At 40.2% G+C, this 21,810-nt stretch overlaps 2 protein-coding genes across 3 annotated transcripts in view; both read right to left on the bottom strand.

Annotated features, from left to right (window-relative positions):
• VTA1 (vesicle trafficking 1) overlaps positions 1 to 8,180 on the bottom strand; it is a 78,463-nt gene extending 70,283 nt beyond the window's left edge. The window contains exon 1 of one of the 2 annotated variants that reach the window (XM_065400719.1): positions 8,000 to 8,180. In XM_065400719.1, coding sequence (XP_065256791.1) covers positions 8,000 to 8,108 — 109 coding nt within the window. In that variant the 5' untranslated portion in view covers positions 8,109 to 8,180. The remainder of the gene's footprint in view (positions 1 to 7,999) is intronic. The other variant, XM_065400720.1, reaches the window with a different exon arrangement.
• A 7,800-nt stretch (positions 8,181 to 15,980) lies between these two features.
• On the bottom strand, positions 15,981 to 18,417 carry GJE1 (gap junction protein epsilon 1). Its single transcript, XM_065401435.1, has 3 exons — positions 18,379 to 18,417; positions 17,452 to 17,634; positions 15,981 to 16,376 (listed from the first exon to the last, which is right to left on the bottom strand). The coding sequence occupies exons 1-3, from the start codon at positions 18,415 to 18,417 to the stop codon at positions 15,981 to 15,983; spliced, it is 618 nt and encodes a 205-aa protein (XP_065257507.1).
• Between the last annotated feature and the right edge of the window lie 3,393 nt (positions 18,418 to 21,810).

Here is a 21,810-nt window from a genome sequence, read left to right as displayed (position 1 = left end):
CAGAGTTCCTTTATTGCGCTGTAACTCGCAAGTGTAGCCAAGCCCTGAGCTACATTTTCAGGACCATTTGGGGAACTTTGCAGTGTAACTGTCTATGCTGTACCCATTCAACTGATGAAAACATCAATCTTCAAGACTATCAGTCACACCTATTATGAGCACTTAATTCATATGAAAGACAAAAGCAATGGTATTCTGTATGCAATTGAAAGGTTACAGTTCTAATTCTTGGTATTGTTAAGGCAATTTACCATATTCCCTATTAAATCCAATCTTGTAGAGATCATAATATTGTTTTGGGGTTTTTTTAACTTCAGAGCACTACTATGGTCCAATATATTAATGTGAAAAAACACTAAACTTAATATTAGGAATGAGTAAGAGTTTAGTAAAAAGGCAAGTGAGATCTTTTTCAAATACTTGAGAAATTGCTTGAAAAGTAGAAGTAGACAAGTTCAATTAACTGCAGTCATGAGTTACCACATCTAAAATGACACAGCTTGTTCAAAGAAAGAAGTCAAAAAATGGGATTGTCCACACAAAAGAAAAATAACTCTTGAGCAACTCCAGTCTGTGAAAGCTACAGAAGAGGGTCTGTTATGTTGGCCCTGAAGCAATATACATTGCGACATCTGAGTCATATTCATTCAGTATCTAGATTTTGTGATCCCAACCCGTACTGGCCTCTAGTGGGAAGGAAGAGTACTTTGTGTCATTCTGTAACAATCCCTAGATCTGAGCTACTGTAGAAGTAGCACTGTTAGCTTCAAACAATCTCATCCAGCTCTCCTCAGCCAAGAAAAAACACCACAATGCAGACTAAAGGATGGATGGGGAAAGGAACTCCTTTATTTGAAGACTGGGGTGTGAGGGAAGGGACAGGGTCGGGGAAGTAACATATGCTTTCTAAATTAAACCCTGCATATTAATAACCAAAATGAATTTTATATAATCAATGTCAATTTAGAAAAGAAAAAAAATTACATGAGTTCCACAATAGGTCTTCAGATTTATAGCACACCTGTTTTAGAAGAGTATATTGCAGAATCATAATACCAATCTATATTCCTATGAAACGTCCATCAAAGACTGATCATGTAAATTATATGGGGGTGTCAGTGAGTTGGGAAGGGACAGAGAGGGAAAGTGTGAAATCACGGCATTTTTAATGGTCGTTTCTTTTGTGATTTGCAATGAGATGTATGTTTTACAATGTGAAATATGTTTGGCGAAGATATGTTAATATTTTGTGATTAAATGGACACATTCAACTTGAAAATCATTTTTCTGACAATGACGACTGCTTTTATTGTGATTTTTAGCTTTTACCTTATTTTTTTCCCCTTTTTGTCCAAATCAAACAGGGATATATGAGATAGGGTCAAGGAGAACCAGGAATTTGGATCTCTTCTGCTAGGGTTACCCCTCATTTTATCTACAGGGCTGATGTTCTTTAATCATCTTTTTAGGACACTAAGTGCTTGTCAATACAAAGAACTTAGTGCAGAGTAATTTAGGGTATAAATGCAAAGTGCAAAGGCGCTTCTAGTGCACAGTAAGAGTATCCACATAGGGAGTTAGTGAGAAATCACTAGTGTGCTTTAAATTCACATCCATGCTTACCCTACATGTCCCTGTGTAGACAAGCTGCTAGATGCAAGAGAGTGGAGATGTTGATATCAACCTGGGCCCCTCTGCAGAGAATTTTGCCCAAAATGACAAGTTCCAGGGAGATGCCAATGGGAATTATAGTTAGCTGGATGACAGAATAGGTTGGAGCTAGAGCTGGGCAAATCACTGATTTTTCAGTTTGCTGGCAATTAAAAAAAAAAAAACAGTAGCACCCAAATCAAATTTGAAAAATTCCAGACAAATTTGGCAAATTGAAGTCCATTTCAGATTAAATTAAACATTTTATTCGACTGAAAACATTTTGTTCTGGCCATTTTTAAAGGGTTAGATTCACAAAATCGCCAGTGGAGAATGAGTTGGTGTAAGGAACGTTCTGAGAGAGGTTAAAATGGAGGCTTCATGATCCTCAGGTCTGTATTGAGGTCCTAGACCAAAGGTTATTCTCTGACCAGTGGGTAAGTCATAGGTTTAATAGTTTACTTAAGTCAAAGAATATACACCTCAGAAAACAAGTTTTAATTTCTGAATCATATCTGTTCTATATTTCCATTTCTGTCCATCTCCTAGTATTTTTAAACAATATCAGCAGCTTGATTTCATTGTTCTAATAATTTCCATCAAATACATTTGGCAATTATTAACCTTTCTCGTAAGCGTTTGCTTCTAAATACACAGCTACTTGTTGTTCTGCTGCAACAATAAGGGCAAAAGCATCACAGTACAGTTTCTTCCTTGCAATCCTCTTAAAAGAATAAGTGCCCACAAACAAAGACAAAGAAAGGAAAATACTTGAGATATAGGATGAAGAAAACCCATCTTTAAGAAACTGAAGTTGAGGACAATTTCTAATTTATCCCATATATTCAAAACATGGGTCACAGCACACCACAAACTAGATGTCTTATTCCTTAAATATTCCAGAAAAACAAAAGATTAAAACCTATTCCTTAATGTGTAGCCTCAAATCATACACTTAAAAACCCCCATAAAACCTGTTTCCCTACTACTATTATGATACAGAAAACAGATTGTTCAACCATGGACAACATGTGAATCAGTTTGAACTCTGACGTCTTAGTAGGTACTATCCTGCAAAGAAACTTTGTTGCAGACATGTAATAAATGTAGGTTTCCTTCCAGTATGTAGAAACTCAGGGAACTCACCTTTTAATAAACAAGGAATCTTCTGGGCACAATATTTTATGCTTTTGAATTCTAATAAGCCCTAGTTAAATGTATAAAGTACATAATTGACAAAGATTTTTTCCAGTGGAAAGATCTAATACCATTTAGTTATATACTGCTTCAAGTAAGATTAAATGGTTATTCAATATTTTCCTAATAAGCAAAAATGCATCAAGTTACAGTAGAACGTTGTTTCTGCAACTATAACCAAGTGCAATGGGGAAAATATTTCTTGCTGTCTATAATTATTTCTGTGCCTTAATAATATCCAAGCTTAAATTTACCACTTATGCTAACTTCTACTTTACTGTAACTTGAGATTTTAGTTGGTGCGAATTTTGAAAAACACAAAGTAGGTTTTCATTAAGCAACATATCATGTCAAATATAGGTGAGGGTGAGAGGGTCTACACTGTAGCTGCTGTATAAAATAAGCAGACAGAAATAGCTCGGCAATGCTAAACAGAATGAACCATATAGAACTGCAATACACTGCACAGACCTCAGCCTTAGAAAGACAAGAAGGCCAAGCAGCACTTCCTTGTTCTTTATCTCTTGTTAAAAAAAAAAAAAAAAAAAGACATTGGATCTACTGCAGGTAGAAAAGGTCATGTCTGTCAACATTTTATTATTCCCCAAAGTCCCCCAAGTGAGAAAAACCCCATTTAACCGCTGAAAAATGTTGGCCAGGGGCTTTTTCCTCTGTTTCACTCAGCTTTTCAATCAAACAATTGCCAGCTAGAGTACTGGGAGAAGTAGGCAACTTGAAATCTTGTATGTGTTTTCTTCCCTTGAATTTCAGGAAAATCACTAATGCACATGCTGAGTAAGGACTTTTTCAACTGTCATCCGACCAAAAGATTAATTCGAAGATGATGGGAGAGGGAGAATGGAGATCTGTAAAAAAATCTAGATATTTATTTTTTTTTGAACTAGGAATCAAATTATTTTCACACATATTTTACACCAGTTAGTCCAATGATTTCAACAGAGATACTTCAGATTTATATCACTGTGTTATCAGAATCAGGCCCTATATCTCTGCTTCTTAGAAATTGCTGGAGCATGCTGATTATATCACTTATACTATTTTATACTGCCTTTACTGGATATGGAAATATGATTTATGTATGTACTATAGAGTGTTGAAAAGATTCAGGGACAATAGTATTGCTTTCAGTACACCTGCACAGCTATCAATACCTTTAAATTAGAGCTACAGTAAGTAAAAAGAACACAATTCAGTTAATAAATATACTCTTGAAAATGTACAGGCTAATTTGAAAAGAGCCAAGAGTGAAAGGTTGACAAAAATCAGTATTGAAGAAGTTTCCTTCATCAAACCTCTACAACAGACGTGAACATGTTACAGAAACAAATAATTATCTCTCAAACACGGTTATTTTGCAAGTTTATTTTCCAGTCAGACTGTCTTTGATATTACTTGGGGACAACTTTTTCTTTAGGTATTGAACAGGCCAGAGATTTATTATCAGAGTTTGCCTCCTTGTGTTTAGAAAATGACATCCCTTGAATAAGTCATGCAACTCTATTAAACAATCTAACCTCCACCCATATTACTTAATGAAGAAAGAATTCCACCTTGTTCACCATTAATCACCTGTGCACTTTTTTCTAGTGGAGCTATATAACTTTTCTTCTAGACATTACTACATACTAAATCTGATCATTAGTGGGGTGTGGAAACAGCTAGGCACTGAACAAGCACCATTGAGAAGATCTTGCCATATGATTAACACAAACTATTTAATACAGCCTAGAAAAGGAAATGCTCAAAAAAAGTATTTTACAATACACAGTTAAAAATAAAAGTAGTTTAAGCCCAACGTGTAATCTTTAAAAACTATTATAGTCTAACAACCACTTCTAAATGTATATCTTTCTATTTAAAATTTTCTGTTTGCTATTTTTGTGAGACAAACAATATGTTACACTTTGTTTCTTGATTTTAGGTTATTACTTAGAGGTAAAATATCTGACTACCAATTCAAGTACCAAGGTCTGTTCATAACACAGACTTAACACCCACTATCTGTTGAAATAGAGGGGGGATGAGGAAGGGAACAGCAGGAAGTTACATATAGCAGTAATATCAAGGAGTGGTCACTACTGACAATTTTACTGCTAAAAAATGTGCAGAAATGTCCTTAGGCCCTGGCACCACCAACACTCATGAACGTGTTTAATTTTACTACCTTGAGTCACAAGACGTCAATGGGAGTAGTCATCATAGTAAAGTTAAACACACATTTTCAGGATCAAAGCCTATCTCCTCTATCCTGCAACTCCTTGTCCTTGCATGGAATCCCACCGACATGGAGTTCAACGGGGCTCTCCAGCACACCAACACACCAGAAGTTGCAGGATTGGAACCATACAATATAGTTTAATTGCTAGAGATGGGTAGGATGTCTATTTGTATGAAACACTACTTAAAGTTTCTAAATGATTTCAGTGACGACTGATTCTTTTGCTCAGTGACATTTAAAAGGATTCAGAATCTAAACAGTGTTTGGTTTTGAAAACAAAATGTCATCACTTTTTACTTTAAGTTGTAATGTAATGAGAAACATTATGTCACTGGAACATATTTTTCTGCTATGTTCAATAACACAGTAAGCACACTTAAGTGGCCAGATGGAAAAGTCAAGGCCACTTACACTAATTTAAAGCTCAAGCAGGGATGTATCATAAATGATATAAAGCTAACTGGCACTTTATCTGCTCTCCCTTAAGTATTTATTCACTGAAGTTCAAATATCACAAAATACACTCAACTATCACAACATATTAAGATGTGATAAAAAGTTAGTTTTTTCCTACATACTCTTGAGAACTTATATTCGATTTCAGAACAAATATATAAATCAAGAAAACAAGAGAAATTAGTATTGGTTAGTCATCAAACATTTCTGCATTTAGTTTCATCAGAACAAAAACCTGCACTTACTTGCTTACATGAAACTCTATTATTTGTACGACGTAGTTAGACGTGTTACATCTGATAACAAAAAAGAACTTCAGGAGCGAGCTAGTGCTTCTTTTCACATACAAGATGACTTTGTGTTGTGTTTTACTAGAACCATCCAGCAATTATTACAAACATCCAGTTTTCCTGTTATTTTACAGATGCCTTATTCAACTTGTTGATATTCTAGTACTGTATTAGCATATTATTTGTTTGCAGGAAATAAAGACTAGGATCATTCTTGTGCCGCTGAGTTGCCTATGTTTTTCAAAACATTGCAAGTCTGCATTTTCAGTTCACCTCTGTATACAAAGAAGTACTTTATTAAATCATTGGTTAAAAAGCTCCTTTCCCCATTTACTCCTTTCTGAAAATATACTACTGCAGGGGTCGGCAACCTTTCAAAAGTGGTGTGCCAAGTCTTCATTTATTCACTCTAATTTAAGGTTTCGCGTGCCAGTAATACATTTTAATGTTTTTAGAAGGTCTCTTTCTATAAGTCTATAATATATAACTAAACTATTGTTGTATGTAAAGTAAATTAGGTTTTACAAATGTTTAAGAAGCTTCATTTAAAATTAAATTAAAATGCAGAGCCCCCCCCCCAGACCAGTGGCCAGGACCCAGGCAGTGTGAGTGCCACTGAAAATCAGCTCGCGTGCCGCCTTCGGCACACGTGCCATAGGTTGCCTACCCCTGTACTACTGCAACTCCATTAAGTTACCTCCGGATAAAATTAGCTCAAAGGAGAAGAATAAGTCATTCAAGAGAGAGAAACAGTAAGGCATGCTCTACACCTAAAACTTAGGTTGGCCTAGCTATGTTGCTCAGCAATGTGAATAATTAACACCCCAGAGAGATGTAGTTAGGCCAGCCTAAGCCCCAATATAGAGACCGCTAAATCAATGGAAGAATTCTTCTGTCAACTACTACTGCCTCTCGAAGGGGCAGATTAACTACAGCAACGAAAAAAACCCTTCTGACATTGTAGCAAGGATCTACACTAGTGCAGTACGGCTGCAGCGCTGTTGCTGTGCTGCTGTAGTGTCTGTAGTGTAGACAAGCCCTAAGAAAATATAATTTCCTCCCTGCTGAAAATGAGTGAGGGCCATTCTACAGTACAGTGCTGCATAAGCACAGCTACACGGATGCAATTGTGCCACTGGAGCACTCTCCTGTCAGCATATACTTTGGCGAGAAACATAAGCTATGTTGGCAGGAGAGCATCTTCCGCCAACGTAGCGCCAGTGTGGACAGCACAAAACTTGCATCCATGTAATCTGAGCAACGTAAATTAGATTGGGCTGTAGTGTAGACCTGCCCTTAGAAAGAGGAAATTTCAAACAATAACAGATTTTAAATATCTGACGTATACACAAACATCTGTCTCAAAAGATGGGGAAAGTGAACTGCTGAAGGCCAGACAAATCAGCAGCAGAGCTGGGAACAGAACCAAGCTCTCCTGAATCTAGTCCATTTCCATTACATGCATCTGACAAAGTGGGCATTCACCCACGAAAGCTTATGCTCCAATACATCTGTTAGTCTTAAAGGTGCCACAGAACTCTCTGTTGCTTTTTACAGATCCAGACTAACACGGCTACCCCTCTGATACGTGAATCTAGTCTGTTTCTCCATTTTATGAGTCTACTTTTATATTTCAAAGAGGCATTTGAAAATGTCCATCACTGATTTTTTTAAAATCCCTTATTAAAATTATTCCAACTTCTAAGGTGGCCCATATAATATAGTGAGGTGAGGGTGGGGACACTGGGCGGTGTTTTGCTAGACGTTGAGGCTTGGGCATTAATCACTGAGGGTTGGGGGGAGGGGGACGACCCAAAATAGGTGCTCCCTTAATTAAAGGCAACGCTGAGTTTGGAACAAACATTAATTTAGCGCACCGGATTAAAGGTGGACAAATTTAGTCGTGGTACAAAACTATTTATGACAACGCTAATGAACAGCTATTGCGCTGTGATTCTTAACTCCACCCCCCCCCCCCATTGAAAAATGGTCTGTCCTTGCGGGGGGGTATGGGGGGAGGTCGGGCCTGCAGAGCAGAATCCCCGGAGACGCGCAGTCACGGGATGGGGGCGTGGCTGTCGGGTATCGGTCCGTGAGTGGTGGGGGGCGGGGGGACCGGTCCGTGAGTGGGGGGCGGGGCTCTCGTGGCCGTTGCAGCCTCACTCACAGTAATACGCCACCACCGGCTCCCGCTTGTCCAGCTCCTGCCCGGTTCGCAAATGATGCTGGAGGCTCTTGAACTGCTCCGGCAGCGGAGGAAGGGCCGTGGCCGCCATGACGCCCCAGACCGGACCCGCGGCGGCAGCACTAGCAACAACAACTAGCACCACGCCCGACCCCCGCGGCCCACTTCCGCTTCCGGTGCAGTGACAGCCGCCGGCCGAGGCGGGCGGGCGGGAGAGAGAGGGGCGCCTCGCTCCTGCAGCAGCGACCCCTGGTGAGCGGCGGGGGAAAGTGAGACGAGGGGCCGCCACCCGCGGTGCGAAGTGGCCTCGTGCAGCGCGCACCTGCCTGGTGGGCGAGCCGTGTTCGAAGCCCAGCGCTGACACGACCGTCCCTTGATCCGGGAGCTTTAGAAATCGCCTAGGGCTGCTCTTGGCCGGGCAGGTGGTCACTAGTGTAGCCGCTGCAGGCGTGTTCTTATCAAAGGCAGAGACAAAAATTGTGGCCTCCTCCACTGTGCTGATTCCCCTGTCAGACATAGGTGGTGACTCTGTGGGTGCTCTGGGGCTGGAGCACCCACAGAAAAATAACAGTGGGTGCTCAGTTACCTTTATTCAGAACAGGTTTCAGAGTAGCAGCCCTGTTAGTCTGTATCCTCAAAAAGAACAGGAGTACTTGTGGCACCTTAGAGACTAACAATTTTGTTAGTCTCTAAGGTGCCACAAGTACTCCTGTTCTTTATTCAGAACAGTTTTGATTTAGCAAACCTTACTATGGAAAACTAGCAGATTCACCAGCCTGGGACAGTGCATCCCTAGTGGACCTACAAGCTATGCTTCTTTGGAAACTTTTCCTTCAAGCCTTCATGCGTCCTCTCTGCCATCTCTTATTTGGATATGGTGGGAGAGGACGGGGGCAAAGGGAAACTTGGATGCAAAGCTGCTTAAGAAATGGAGTTTGTAATTCACTGTACCGTGGGCACTTTTCCTGGAGAACCTCTGCACTCTACAACCCCCTTCAGTCATCTCCCCTATTGCACATTTGAATGGATTTTTTCCCCATTTATTTTTAAATGGTTAAAAATGTAAAAAAAAAAATACATGCTTAAATGTGTCTTGAGTTGGGACATGGGAGGATGGAGGGGATTGAATATGATGGAGTGGATGGGGGACTGGATAGGATAGAAAGTTGTTAGCGGACTGGGGCATTGTGGTATTATGCTGGAGGTTGGGTGGACCCCAGCAAACATGTATTTGATATATAGGCAATTACATGATGTCACCACCTCATTGTAACTGCTGGGCCTACTAGCTGCCTTATATACAGGGTACATGAAGGAACTGTTAAATGCCCATTTTGTGATAATTGGAACAATGAAAGTCATTGCCCAAAGACTAGACTGAATGCAAATGCCGGGGCAGGGGATTGGTGAGTGTGTGTGTGTGTGTGTGTAAGTAACAGCCAGAGAAGTAGAGAGCAAGAGAAGAACTTGTAGCATGACCATGAGAGAAAGCCAAGAGAGAGCTTTTGGGGCAGAGTATTGTCTGGAAAGAGGCTTGGAATTGTGAACAAGGAAATTGCCTCTTGCTTTATGATTCCTATTGTGTTCCAGAAAACAGAACTTTGTGTACCGTTTTTGGAAATAAACAAGATTGCATCAAAGAAATACCTGAGTCCGTCAATTTCTCCTCCTAATAGAAACAACCTGCATGACCCCGAATATTGGCTAATTGCTCCGGCTAGAAAGGGGGTAACAGTGGGGAAAAGCCCTAGTGCAGAAAATGGAGGCATGGAATAAAGGTGCAGACAAGGATGTGAAGCTTCAGGTAAGGGCATAAATAAAAAGGAAGTATAAAAGGTGTCAGGGAAGGGAGGTCTGATGGTTTGGAGGACCAGGGGGGTGGGACATTGGGGGATGCTCAAATCTGGGAGTTCAGAGCGGGGCTGTAAAGGTTACAGACAGATATGGCAGAGGGAGACATGGAGAACAGGGAAAGGGGATGTGGTTTTTTTAGGTTACACTTTAAATGCTTAAAGTTGTTTAACACTTTCAATATGGATAAAAGTCTTTCCCTCCATTACCTAACCTCTGAGGTCCCATATAGCTATAATTCCATACACACATACTATATGCGGATGTGTAGGGCCCTACCATATTCATGACCCATTTTGGTCAATTTCACAGTCATAGGATTTTAAAAATCATAAATGTCATGATTTCAGATATTTAAATCTGAAATTTCACAGTGTAGTAACTATAGGGGTCCTGACCCAAAAGGGCATTGTGGGGGTGGGGGAGGAGGATCGCAAGGATATTGTAAGGGGGTCACAGTATTGTCACCCTTACCTATGCTGCTGCCTTCAGAGCTGGGCCCTCAGCCTAAAGCTGCTGCTCTCTGGTGAGCGAGCTCTGAAGGCAATGCAGAAGTAAGGGTGGAAATACCACAACCCCCCTACAATAACCCTGCAAACCCTCCCCGCCAAAAGTCCCCTTTTGGGTCGGGACCCCTTTTGAGAAATGCTTGTCTTCACCGTGAAATCTAGTCTTTTGTGTGCTTTTACCCTCTACAATACAGATTGCACGGGGGGAGACCAGATTTCATGGTCCGTGACGTGTTTTTCACGGCCGTGAATTTGGTAGGGCCCTACAGATGTGTAAAGAACTGCAAAAGGGAAACTGTACTTGCTGTGCCTCATAACATCTGTTAGAGCAGGCTGCACTCTTTCAAACCCTACATGCCAGTTCCATTTAAACTTTTTTTCCTCATTTTAGAAAACAAGGAAATTCCCTCGTCTGCCTTCTTCCCACCCCCCCACCAAATACCCCAAACTTTGTTAATTTGAAATTAAGTTCACTCAATAAAGATTTATACCACTGGTTCCCAAACTTTTCAGCATCACACCCCCTTTTTAATTTTCGAGAAACCCTCACGCTCCCCCACCTCTCCTTTATCATCCAACCCCCCCCCCCCCCCGATCCTTGTCCCCTGACCACCCCCTCCCGGGACCCCCCGCCCCTAACCACCTCCCCAGGACTCCACTCCCTATCCAACCCCCCCTGCTCCTTGTCTCCTGATTGCCTCGACCCCTATCCACACCCCCACCCCCTGACAGGCCTCCCGGGACTCCCACGCCTAGCCAACCACTCCCTGTCTCCTGACCACCCCCCCAGGACCTCCGCTCCATCCAGCTGCTCCCTATCTCCTGACTGCCCCCCGGGACCTCCTGCCCCTTATCCAATCACCCCTCCCCCCGCTCCCTGCCCCCTTACCAGGCTGCTCAGAGCGGCAGGGCTGTCTTATTGGAAAGTCTAGGAGGTGGGTGGGCTCAAGCCTTGCTACCCGCACGGTGGCATACCTGCGGAGGATGGGGGACAGGAGGGGAGGGGACAGGGGCTAGCCTCCCCGGCCGGGAGCTCAAGGGCCCGGCCGCCTCACGCCCTCCCAGGGGGGCGTGCTCCCAGTTTGGGAATCAATGATTTATACAATCTGAAGAGAAACTAGAGCAGGTTATTCAAAGCACATGTCCAGTTTCTCAAAGTTGTCCTCAAACCCATAACCTTAACTCTAATCTCAGCAAGAGCCTATACTATTCTGTTTCTATCTAAAATATTCTGAGGTTGGAACAAAGATTGTACAAGTGAATATAAGTTTGTGTAATTGGATGTGTACATTGTGGGTGGTTTTATATTAGAATAGAAAGCATTTGTTGTGGAGATTGTCAATGAGTGCAGCTGGACATTATAATTGGGCAAGACACATGAGCTGTGGTTGGTGTGGATGTTAATCTCCTTAATGTTTGGCAACTATATTGATAGGAAATGCAGTTCAGCAGCCTTAACTGCAAGTTAAAGTTTTTTTTTGTATGGGTGATTTATAGGATTTCCCCTGGCTCTGGATTTCAGGCATATCTCACTGCAATGCCAAAAAATGCTCACCTGTGTTCCCGGTACTTAGTGTTGCTTTGTTGCCTCCTGAGAGCACTTCATAATTCCAGAAGAAGGCACGCAGCGAAGGCCTTATAAATACATAATAATTGGAGAGCTCCTAGCAATTTAAGGTTCATTCATCAGGGATTGCAGACAACCTCCACCCCAGGAGAAAACTCAAGCCTGGCCAAGACTGTCCAAAGTCAGATCTCCTATAAAGCCCCAGCCTCCTATGAAGCTGGTCTCTCTGCAGTGGAACTCCTTCAGATAGAAAGCAGTGGGTACACTGTCTGTCGTCCCTTCAGGGTGAATGTTCCCATGGCTGCAACAGCTTTTGCAGTTTACACCTCCCTACACCAGCATGAGTGAATCTGGCTTATAGTATAACCTTTATAGGGACCGGCTTATTGATAGAACTTCATATTTTTCATTCTGTGCAGTATTTATCTCAGCTCTTGTGCAGTAATACATTTCATACACAGAGATGTATTTACATTTTAATGCATGGGAAAGGAGCACTCCAGATATCCAACTGAAAGTATATCTACAACATTTGCTGCTTCCATTTACATTAAGAAAATACTTGTTGCCTCTGGTAGAATATTCTTCATAATTATACTTAACTCTAAACCACATAAATCACCTTCACAGAGGAGCGAGCCTATGTAAAACAGAGTTTGAAAATGGCTTGAGAAATGCATTCTGGGCTCAATTCTTCACTCCTTACTGAGGCAGAACTACGATTTAGTTCAATGGGAGTTTTTCTTGATTAAGAAGTGTGGGGTTGCATCCTATAGAAGGAGGATTATTAAGCAAGTTAACCCTTAGGGCATTACATACAACAACTTATGCAGTTGAACAAAGTACATGTAGTGTTTAGAATGAGAGCTGGTGGAAAAATCTTATTTTCTAGATCAAAGTGTCTCCTGTTTGCGTTGTAATGATACGATTTATACAAATTGTATTCAATCAATTTATTTTCTTGTTAAAATAGCAGCTTCCCATAATGATTTCAAAAAATAAAATAGAATATTTTGACTATTATATTATGACATATATTCTACACTACTTCTCCTCATGCAATGAAATAATGTAAATAATATAAAATGAAAACAAAATTTTGTTTTGAAACAAAAATACATTTTTTTTTTCAAAAATGGATTTTGCATACAGTTTTCTTTCAGAATTTCTGTTTTGCAGGAAATTTCAGAAATGGCTTAGTTTTGGAATGAAAACAAATTTCAAAATTTCTCTCAAAATTCCAAGTTTTGAGTATCCTAGGCTAGGAGATGCTGTGGTCTAGAGACCAGGTAATGACCTGTGATTTATAAGACCTGGGTTCTATTTCTGGCTCTGCGGAGTGACTGAGCACTTTTCTTTGCCTCAGTTTCCCCATTGCTAAAGTGGGGATACTCGTACTGTCCAGCTCTCCTTTGCAAAGCACTTTGAGATCTATTGATGAAAAGTGCTATATAGAATCTAGGAATTATTATTATTTGTAATTAACATGAGGTCAGCTGGTCTATTTGGAAAGCATTTGAATTTCATCACTTAAACAGAAATATGAAACACTAGGGAAAAAAAACACTGACAAAATTGTGATTACTGATCTATATTTCGTGTACACAGATGAACTGGGTTGTCAATAGTCACACGTATTTTTGTATTTTTATACATAAAAAGATTTATTGTACCTGAGATTACAAATTTAATTTGGAAAGAACAGATCCTGTATATATGTAAAAACAGCTGGATGGATATTTGATATATACAACAAAAGTAAGTATGTATATACTGACCAAAGTACATGTTATATTAGGCAAGCAACAAACAGGGGCAGTCCCTCCACCCTTGTAGTATTTCCAAATATCAAATAAATAATTAGTTAAGTGTGTTTGACCATTTATAATATTAAGACAAGAAAAACATCATTTGTTTCCATGGGAAGAGTCAAAAGATTAACCTATAGTACAAAAAAATATATTAGAATTTAGGATCTCATCATTAGCCAACTCAAAAAACCATATAGAACCAGGTAACCTGTACACAGTTTGGATTGATATGAGTCCAACAGCAACCAAATCCTGCATGCTTTACTCACTTGAAGTCACTGGGACTACCTGTGTGGGTCACGATTACAAGATTTGCAGAACTGGGCCTGTTGGGACAACTCACATGAATAAAGTGAACAGGATTTGGCCTCAGCTTACTGTAAAAGTTGTATTCCGATTCCCCACAGAGTTTTCAAAGATAAATTAACTCTGAAAGACCCTTTAGCCTGTATGTTTTACAGCAACTTTTTGTCTGCTCTTATTTGTTAACTTTTAGTTTGTCTTTTTTTAATAAGTTAAATTTCTTAAATAAGTTAAGATTTCCCCCCTCATTTTATTCTCAGCGCTATGAGCCTCATCCAGTGCCCACAGAAGACAATAGAAGGACTCCCATTGACTTCAGTGGGCACTGGACCGAGACCTAAGATCAGTTTAATTCAAGAGAATGTGTCAGAAAGACTCTTGTTTTCTTGTTGAGTCTTCATTGAAAGTAGGTACACTGGAATATGAAATTGAGGGGTTTTTTTTATTTAGCTCCTATGGACAATGATGAAGTAGGCAAGAGAGCTTAACTTTTAGAAATCAGAACTGAGGGGTAAGAAATCTTCAACAAACAAAAAACCCTAGGTGATTATTAGTACTCTAACTGTAAACATTTTAAAAGGAAAACTACCCTTTTCTTTCTGTCCAGTCTCCAAGAAAGAAGATTAATTTTCATGTTAAAATTTCCATTAATTATGAGATGGAAACTGGAGTGCAAGAGAAGATATGATATATTTTCTATAAAAGTCTAAGTGTAAATTATACAAATACACTTAATGCTGGGAATATTTCTAATGCACAGAATATTTATGATTATTTTTATTTAACAGTAGTATATAGTGCCATGGGTGAGCAGAAGTGGCATGGCAAAAAAAAAAAAAAATCTACAAGATCCAGTCCTTCAGGCCATACTCAGGCAAAACTCTCATTGAAATCAATGCACGACTGGGCCCACAAGCAGCAGTGTCATCTTGACAGCTCTTGAAATTTTCTATTCAAAAATTAACTCAAAGGGCCTGTTCCTCGCCTCACCATATAATGAATATGTATGAATTGTTAAATGCTACACATCTGAGGCAAGTTTGGGATCTGTACACTTTTACTTCATAAGCAAATATAAGCCATAAATATAAGCTCTGATTCATTACCAAAAAAAAGGAAGAGGGGCTAAGTTTTATCTTAAATATAAAGATGAGCAGGGTGGGGGATTCAAGGAAGCACAAGCTAGCTTTTGTTTTTAAAAGGAAATTTACATCTAGTATTGGACACAGATAAAATAGGTTTGTCTGTTGCAAGCTAGGTTTAGACATTGGTTCATACTAAAATCACAGCACAACCAGGAGTCTTAGTGAAGGCCAGGGATATGGTTGTTCAGGAATCAGGTTGCAATGGTAGAGCTGCTTGGGAACATTTTAGAGCATTTTCTTGTACCATGTCAGGCATTACCTAAGCATTAAAGCTCACTTCATGAGCATTAAAATTCACTGAACCAAAGGTTAATCATGAGAGCATTTATGTAGTTTGGAATGGCTTTCCCCTGCAGATTAATAATCACTCAATTTAAAAATAAACTTGTTCCAAATGCGTGTGTGCAGTTAAGTAGCAAGTTCCAACAAGGGGTAAGTGTAAAAAAAAAAAAATTATCCCCATCCCCCAAAATTGCTTTAAATGGCATTGAAGTGGCATTCATTCACATGTGTAGTTTCATTCACTTCAGTCTATACATGTGAGTAAGGATTATTCACACGAGTAAATGTCTTTTGGATCTGGCCCTTAGTTATGTATTTGACAACAGTAATATACAAAAAGCTCATGTAAGGGAAGTTCCTATACAAAATTGCAGAGGTGTACAAAAAGTGGTCTTTGTTTCACACTGAGATCTCCATTGTACATAAAAAACCCACCACACACAACTGTCAGAACAGATGGCACATAAATAGGAGTAGTTCAATATGATAACAGGGTCACGGATTATTTAAAAAACCCAGCCTCCTACATAAGATCTCAAAAATCTCAGCAACACACAACACCACTGTAATCACAGTAAAAGCGTACATAGCAATGAGGAAAATTGTCTTTTCAAAGTGTTCCGGCACCATGCATCTGGTAATATTAAACTTTTTGTCAAGGGCTCCTGCATCACACCTGTAGAGTGGGTTCACTTGGAAGCCAAAGAGATGACTCTGAAGCCAAAAAGCCACAACTTCAAGGACAATCCTTAACAGAACAGAGAGGATATAAAAAACAGTATAGGTGGGCTTTTGGAGGATATCTTCCTGATCGATGTTTCTACATGCAGCATAAAGATGAAACACTGCTCCAGGTACCAGAACCGTCACTAGCTGTAATGCCCAGAATACCTAAAGTGTAGCAGAGACTTTGCTGTCAGATCATGTACAACTACCTTGTGCCAGTTAAAACAGGCACACATCCAAATTTCTTGTGAGAAGATTTTTTTTTTATATTTATGATATACATTAAAAACAATTAAAAGATCATTTAAGATAAGAACAATCACCAGTTTGAAGAATGGTATGAATAAAGTAGGTTACAGTCAATAAATCTTGGGACTATATACCCTTATTCACATGAGTAGTCCTTATTTGTCTGTATAATTCTAGCTATAGACACTTATATGGCCCTTATCACCAAAGTATGAGGCCCAGATCTTCAAAGGTGTTTAGGCTCCTAACTTCCACTGAGTTCAGTGGGACTCAGGAAGTAAGCATAAGTTAAAAGCCTTTGCAGATCTCAGCCTGAGTGCTTCACAATCACTGAGGGATTTTATCCTCATAACACACTGAGTGTAAGTTAAATGTTATCTCTCTTTTCTTTTACAGGTGGGGGCACTAAGGCAGATGAGGGGACCTGCTGAAGGTCATACAGAAAATCTATAGCTGAACCAGGAATCAAACACAGGTCTTCTGAGTATCAAACTAATGCCCTATCTACTAGGCCAACCTTCCTGTTTGTTTTATAGTTACTGAAATGATCTAGGTGAACAAGGATGACTTGCATGTGTAAGGGGTTACAGAATCTGGCCCTTATTGTCTACAAATATTTCCAAGTTAGAGAATGCTATTTATGATCCTGCAAACTTTATTCACATGAGTTGAAATCAGTCTGACTACTTGCAAGGGTAACGATGGCTCATATGAATAAAGGTTAAAAGATCAGCCCCTTACTTTGTCACAAATGGAAGTTTATTACAGATACCAGGGACTGGCTTGTTGCCTTCCTAAACTGTGTCAGGGAGATCTCAGGGACTGGCACCAGTCCACAGACCGGTTGTTGAAAAACACTGGTTTAAACTACCACCACATTCTGTTTAATTACTACTCTTTATGTAAAATGGGGAAATGAATTTACTTTCATTTTATGAACTCTTTATCTATTTTCTAAATAATTGGTTGTTTCAATTAAAAGAAAATTTACCTGAGGAGTTATGGGCCTGAACTGGTTGTAACAGAAGAGATTAACCTCCCTCTTGTCTGGCTCACAGCTGAAGTGCAAGGCCTCATTTCCATAAACTGCAAAGCCCAAAACACCAAGGAAAAACATTCGAACTGAGCCAAAGAAAAGGGTATGGAACTGACCAATCACTGTTGGAGGCCTGAGCTGTAACAGTCACAGGATTATGCAGCAGGAAAGACAAAGGCAAAGATGAACAAAGTTATTCTTCCAGTTTCAGGTTACCTAGAACATTTATTTCAGGTTTTAAAACACCCTTCTCACTCCTTTTTCTCCCTTTTAAAATAACTATTATACAAAGGGTGTTGTGTACATTAAACCAAATAGTGGCTTGAAATATAATCAAAGTCCTTGTTATTGTTAGGGACTGATTTTACTTACTGTTTCTAGTACACTCTCATTTATATTATGTCTGTCAGTTATTCTGCTTAACAACTACGCTTTTCTGATTTCAGTAGTGGCTTTACATGTCAGCTACATTCATAAAACTCAGTATTCTACAACTACAGACATGTTAGGCATATTGAAAAGGAATCCTTCAATAAAGAGTCAATCAATTTTTATTATCCTATTGATTAAACTAAGATCACTTAATATTTAGTGTCAGAAATTAAACATGTAGACTTCTCAAAAGTGGCATTGCTAGGAACTAGGCTAGGAAATGTTACCTGTTTGCACTATTACTTTGAGTAGTAGTGCTACATCTTTATTTTGTTAGGAAAGCATGGGTTATGTAGTTTTTAAAGTCTGCCTTTGCAGAGAATGCTATTCTGTTCCTCCATATTTGATTATCAGAACTTTCATCTCCACCCATGTATATTTGTCATGATAAAGAAAGCAAATTATTTATTTCCCCAGCACCTCTCCTTTCATTATTCACTTAATACTCACACATCCTTCATAGAAGTTCTTGATGTAATTTAAAGACATGTCTTGGAAGATGTTATCCTAGTGCAATTGTGGCGTAATTCATGCCCCTCATTGCCAATTTGCTGTCATCAGACTCCGTCTGATGCTATTGCTCTCTCATGACCCTTGCTGTACAAAACACTTGTCACTGCACATTTCACTTTTTATCTCTGGGGCCCCAATCAACCTTACTCTTTCAGGACAAAAAAAAAAAAAAGAGCCCAAACAAAAGCAGGGTACATGTGGTTTGCCTAATAATCCCCCATGAACGCAGTCAGCAGAAACGTCCAACACCATAACACAGTCACACAATAGGCAGGGGAACATGCAAGTGGCAATGAGCTCCCAACAATACTGTGCTACTTGAGAACTAAAGTAACACACAAAAGTGCTCCTTAGCGGTTTCAATCCCGGTGGGCTCCCATGAGCTACTCAATCTTTGTGCTCACGTTGTTCTCACAAATGAAATCAGTGAAAACGTAGGAAACATTGAAGCGTCTCACGCACAGGGATCTGCGTAGCAAACAGCAGCTGGAAGGGACTCTCTTCTAAAGTGAAATCCTGGGGTGGGCAAGGCAAGATTACTTCTTACATCTGTCTTCTCCCAACGCCTTTCTGCTCACTCGCAAACAGGAGTTACACTGGTCCTTCGGAGAATCACTAATAAGATCCACCCCATTTGCTAACACGAGCCTCCTCCTTACAGTTCCCCCCCAACCCCCCACACACTATATTTCACCTTTCCAGCTTTCCCCTCTCTTTAGTCCCCCTCTAGCCTGACCCATCCAGAGATTTCAAGTGGGGGCTAGGAAAAGCAGCGCAAGATGTATTTTCCGGGCTGCACAGCAGCCCGAGGACGCAGAGGCATGCGGGACTTTCCCCTCCTTCTCGAATGGAAACCAACTTTTCTGCAGACCTGGACCTAGTGGAAAGTAGCAACAACCGCAATGAGACGGTGTAGTACGCACCAGCCGCAGCCCCGGCGTTGTGTTGTTGGGGCGCCCCATTCACTTGGCGCTCAAGTCAGGAGCTGCTGTTGAATCCCGCTTCTCCGCGGCAGCCAGCTGGGTCCGTCCAGGGAGAGGAGCAGGGACCATCCTGGAAGAAAGCTGCTGTCCTGCCAGCAATGCCTCGCCTGCCCAGCGCGCGCACACCAGGGAGGGAGAGAGATCTGTTGTCAGCGCACCAATAATCACCCACAGCCCAATGAGTCGCTCCTCCCTGCCTCGCTCGCACCAGTCAGCAGGGGCTACTGCGCACTCAAGCTCAAATTGCTCTAACGGGGGGAAAAGAGAAAGCTGGATCTACCTGCCGATTTCTGCCTCCAAGTGTCCCACATTCCACGGCTTAAATAGAGACCACTCTGTCTCTCAGCCACTCAGACTGAATTGGAACTCAGCAAGTCCTTGTACAACCTATTGCAACCTCTCCCTATTTATGAAACATCTCGGATCAAATAATTGTTTCTAGCACTTTGTTATAATTATTTAGACTAAATATAGGTAACAGTGTTGCTGTTTCACGCGTCTGTTTGTCACGCTCAAATATCTGTACAATGTGCATCTCCTTTTTCTCATTCAAGATCAGGTCATAATTTTCTTATCAGATAGAAAATAGAATTAATGAAGTCCCATGCTGAACAGAAATTACGTTTGAGTGGTAGTCAGGACAATCCTGGCAGGCTGCAAAGAAGAGTTTTAATATAAAAAGAAAAGTTACACATCTCTGCCCGTTTCCATATTATAAATACATTTCCGCATTACTTAAATTCACATTGAGCAGGGCTGATGGCTTATTAATATGATTTGAATGACAACATTTATAGCTTAATAACTTTTTTTTAAATAGGCGAGTGAAACATAACAGGAACTTGTAAATAAACCCACATTTGAAATGATACATGCCAAAAAGCTTCAGATCTAAGACCTTAAATTCAATTAGACAAAAACTGTAAGTCCTTGAATAATTACTAAGTATAAGTAACATTATTTATTATTTGCATAGCACCTCAAGTGTGCTACATAGTTTAAAGAGCACCGGAAGGACATGGAACTGCCCCTGAACAGTTCAGTTTTAAGTATAAGATATAACGCGTGATCAAACATTTTTACATATCCTAACAAGTGAATTTTGAAGAGCAGGAAACAAGGGATCGGAAGTTTTAGGGTGAGATGTAAAGAGGGTGAGAAGGAGATCAGAAGCCAGAGGAAGGGCAGAATTAAGACAATGAGAGTTGGAAGAAGGTGATCACAGACTTCAGAACAAGGTGTTTTTAAATAGGAGTATCGCATTTTTGTGTCACTTAAATGAGTATGGGATGTTTATCGTCTTCCAGTTTTGACATCTCGAACAATGAACACTTGCATGCTGAGCTGATGTAAAACTGTTATCATGCCTGCTTTACACTCACTCTGCATAAGTGCAAATAACGACACAAGCTGCAGGGCAGGGGAGAACCAAGCCCCGTATTTTTCTGGATATCCCTCTGTCCCTTCACTTTCCCCTCCCTCTCTGCCAAACCCCTTAGTTTAGTCTCTGTCAACCCCTTTCCCTTAAATCCATCTCTCTCTCCATAAAATATATTCATCCACTCACTAAGTATTAGTGATAGGAGCAGGTACTATTTGACTGATCTTGATTTGCTCTTAATTTTCACAAATGGGGAAATAACCCTGGGGAGGATTTTTTGTTGTTGTCTCAATTTCCAAGCAACTGCAATGGTACCAGGCCTTGCAGTTTCCTATACAAAACACCATTTTCATGTTCAAGTTTGGCCTAAGGCATTTCTTTTTCAGAAAACACCATGTCTAATATCCATCAAAGAAATTAAAATTGGAGAAAAACCTGATTGAGGATCCTCAAAGGCCATCAGAACAATATCTGGAAACTTGAATGTTCTTGGTTCATTTTTAGAAGACTAGTTACCTCACAAATAATATATTTTCCATTACATTTTATTAATGTCATTGCAATCCAGTCTGTATTGGCTACATCTACACTAGGAGCTAGGGGTGTGATTCCCAGCTGGCATAGATATACCAGTGCTAGCTCTCATCCAGCTAGCTTTATAGTAGTTTAGCAGCGGTAGCAAAGATTAATGATGTCCAATACATCCCATGGGGTCCTAGCTGGTTTGTACTCCCTGTGGTTAGCCCTCGCCCCAGGTCCCAGTGCTACTGGCTACACTATTATTTTTAGCATAGTAGCTCTGAGAGCTAGGTGGGGTATGTCTACACGAGCTGGGAATCACACCTGGAGCTCCAGATGTATAAGAAGCAAGTGATATTATTCTGGGTATCACTTCCTAGCTGTTACAATGATGTGCACAGAAACACAGCACAGTCATTAAAATTATTTTGCTTGGATTATGTTGGCTGCTGCAACAAAAAATGACTCAAAATGATGACTCTCTAG

The sequence above is a fragment of the Emys orbicularis genome, chromosome 3 (assembly GCF_028017835.1).
Source record: "Emys orbicularis isolate rEmyOrb1 chromosome 3, rEmyOrb1.hap1, whole genome shotgun sequence".
NCBI lineage: Eukaryota > Metazoa > Chordata > Testudines > Emydidae > Emys > Emys orbicularis.
The sequence above is the reverse complement of the archived record's forward strand: the minus strand, read 5'-3'. Positions and strand labels throughout refer to the sequence as shown.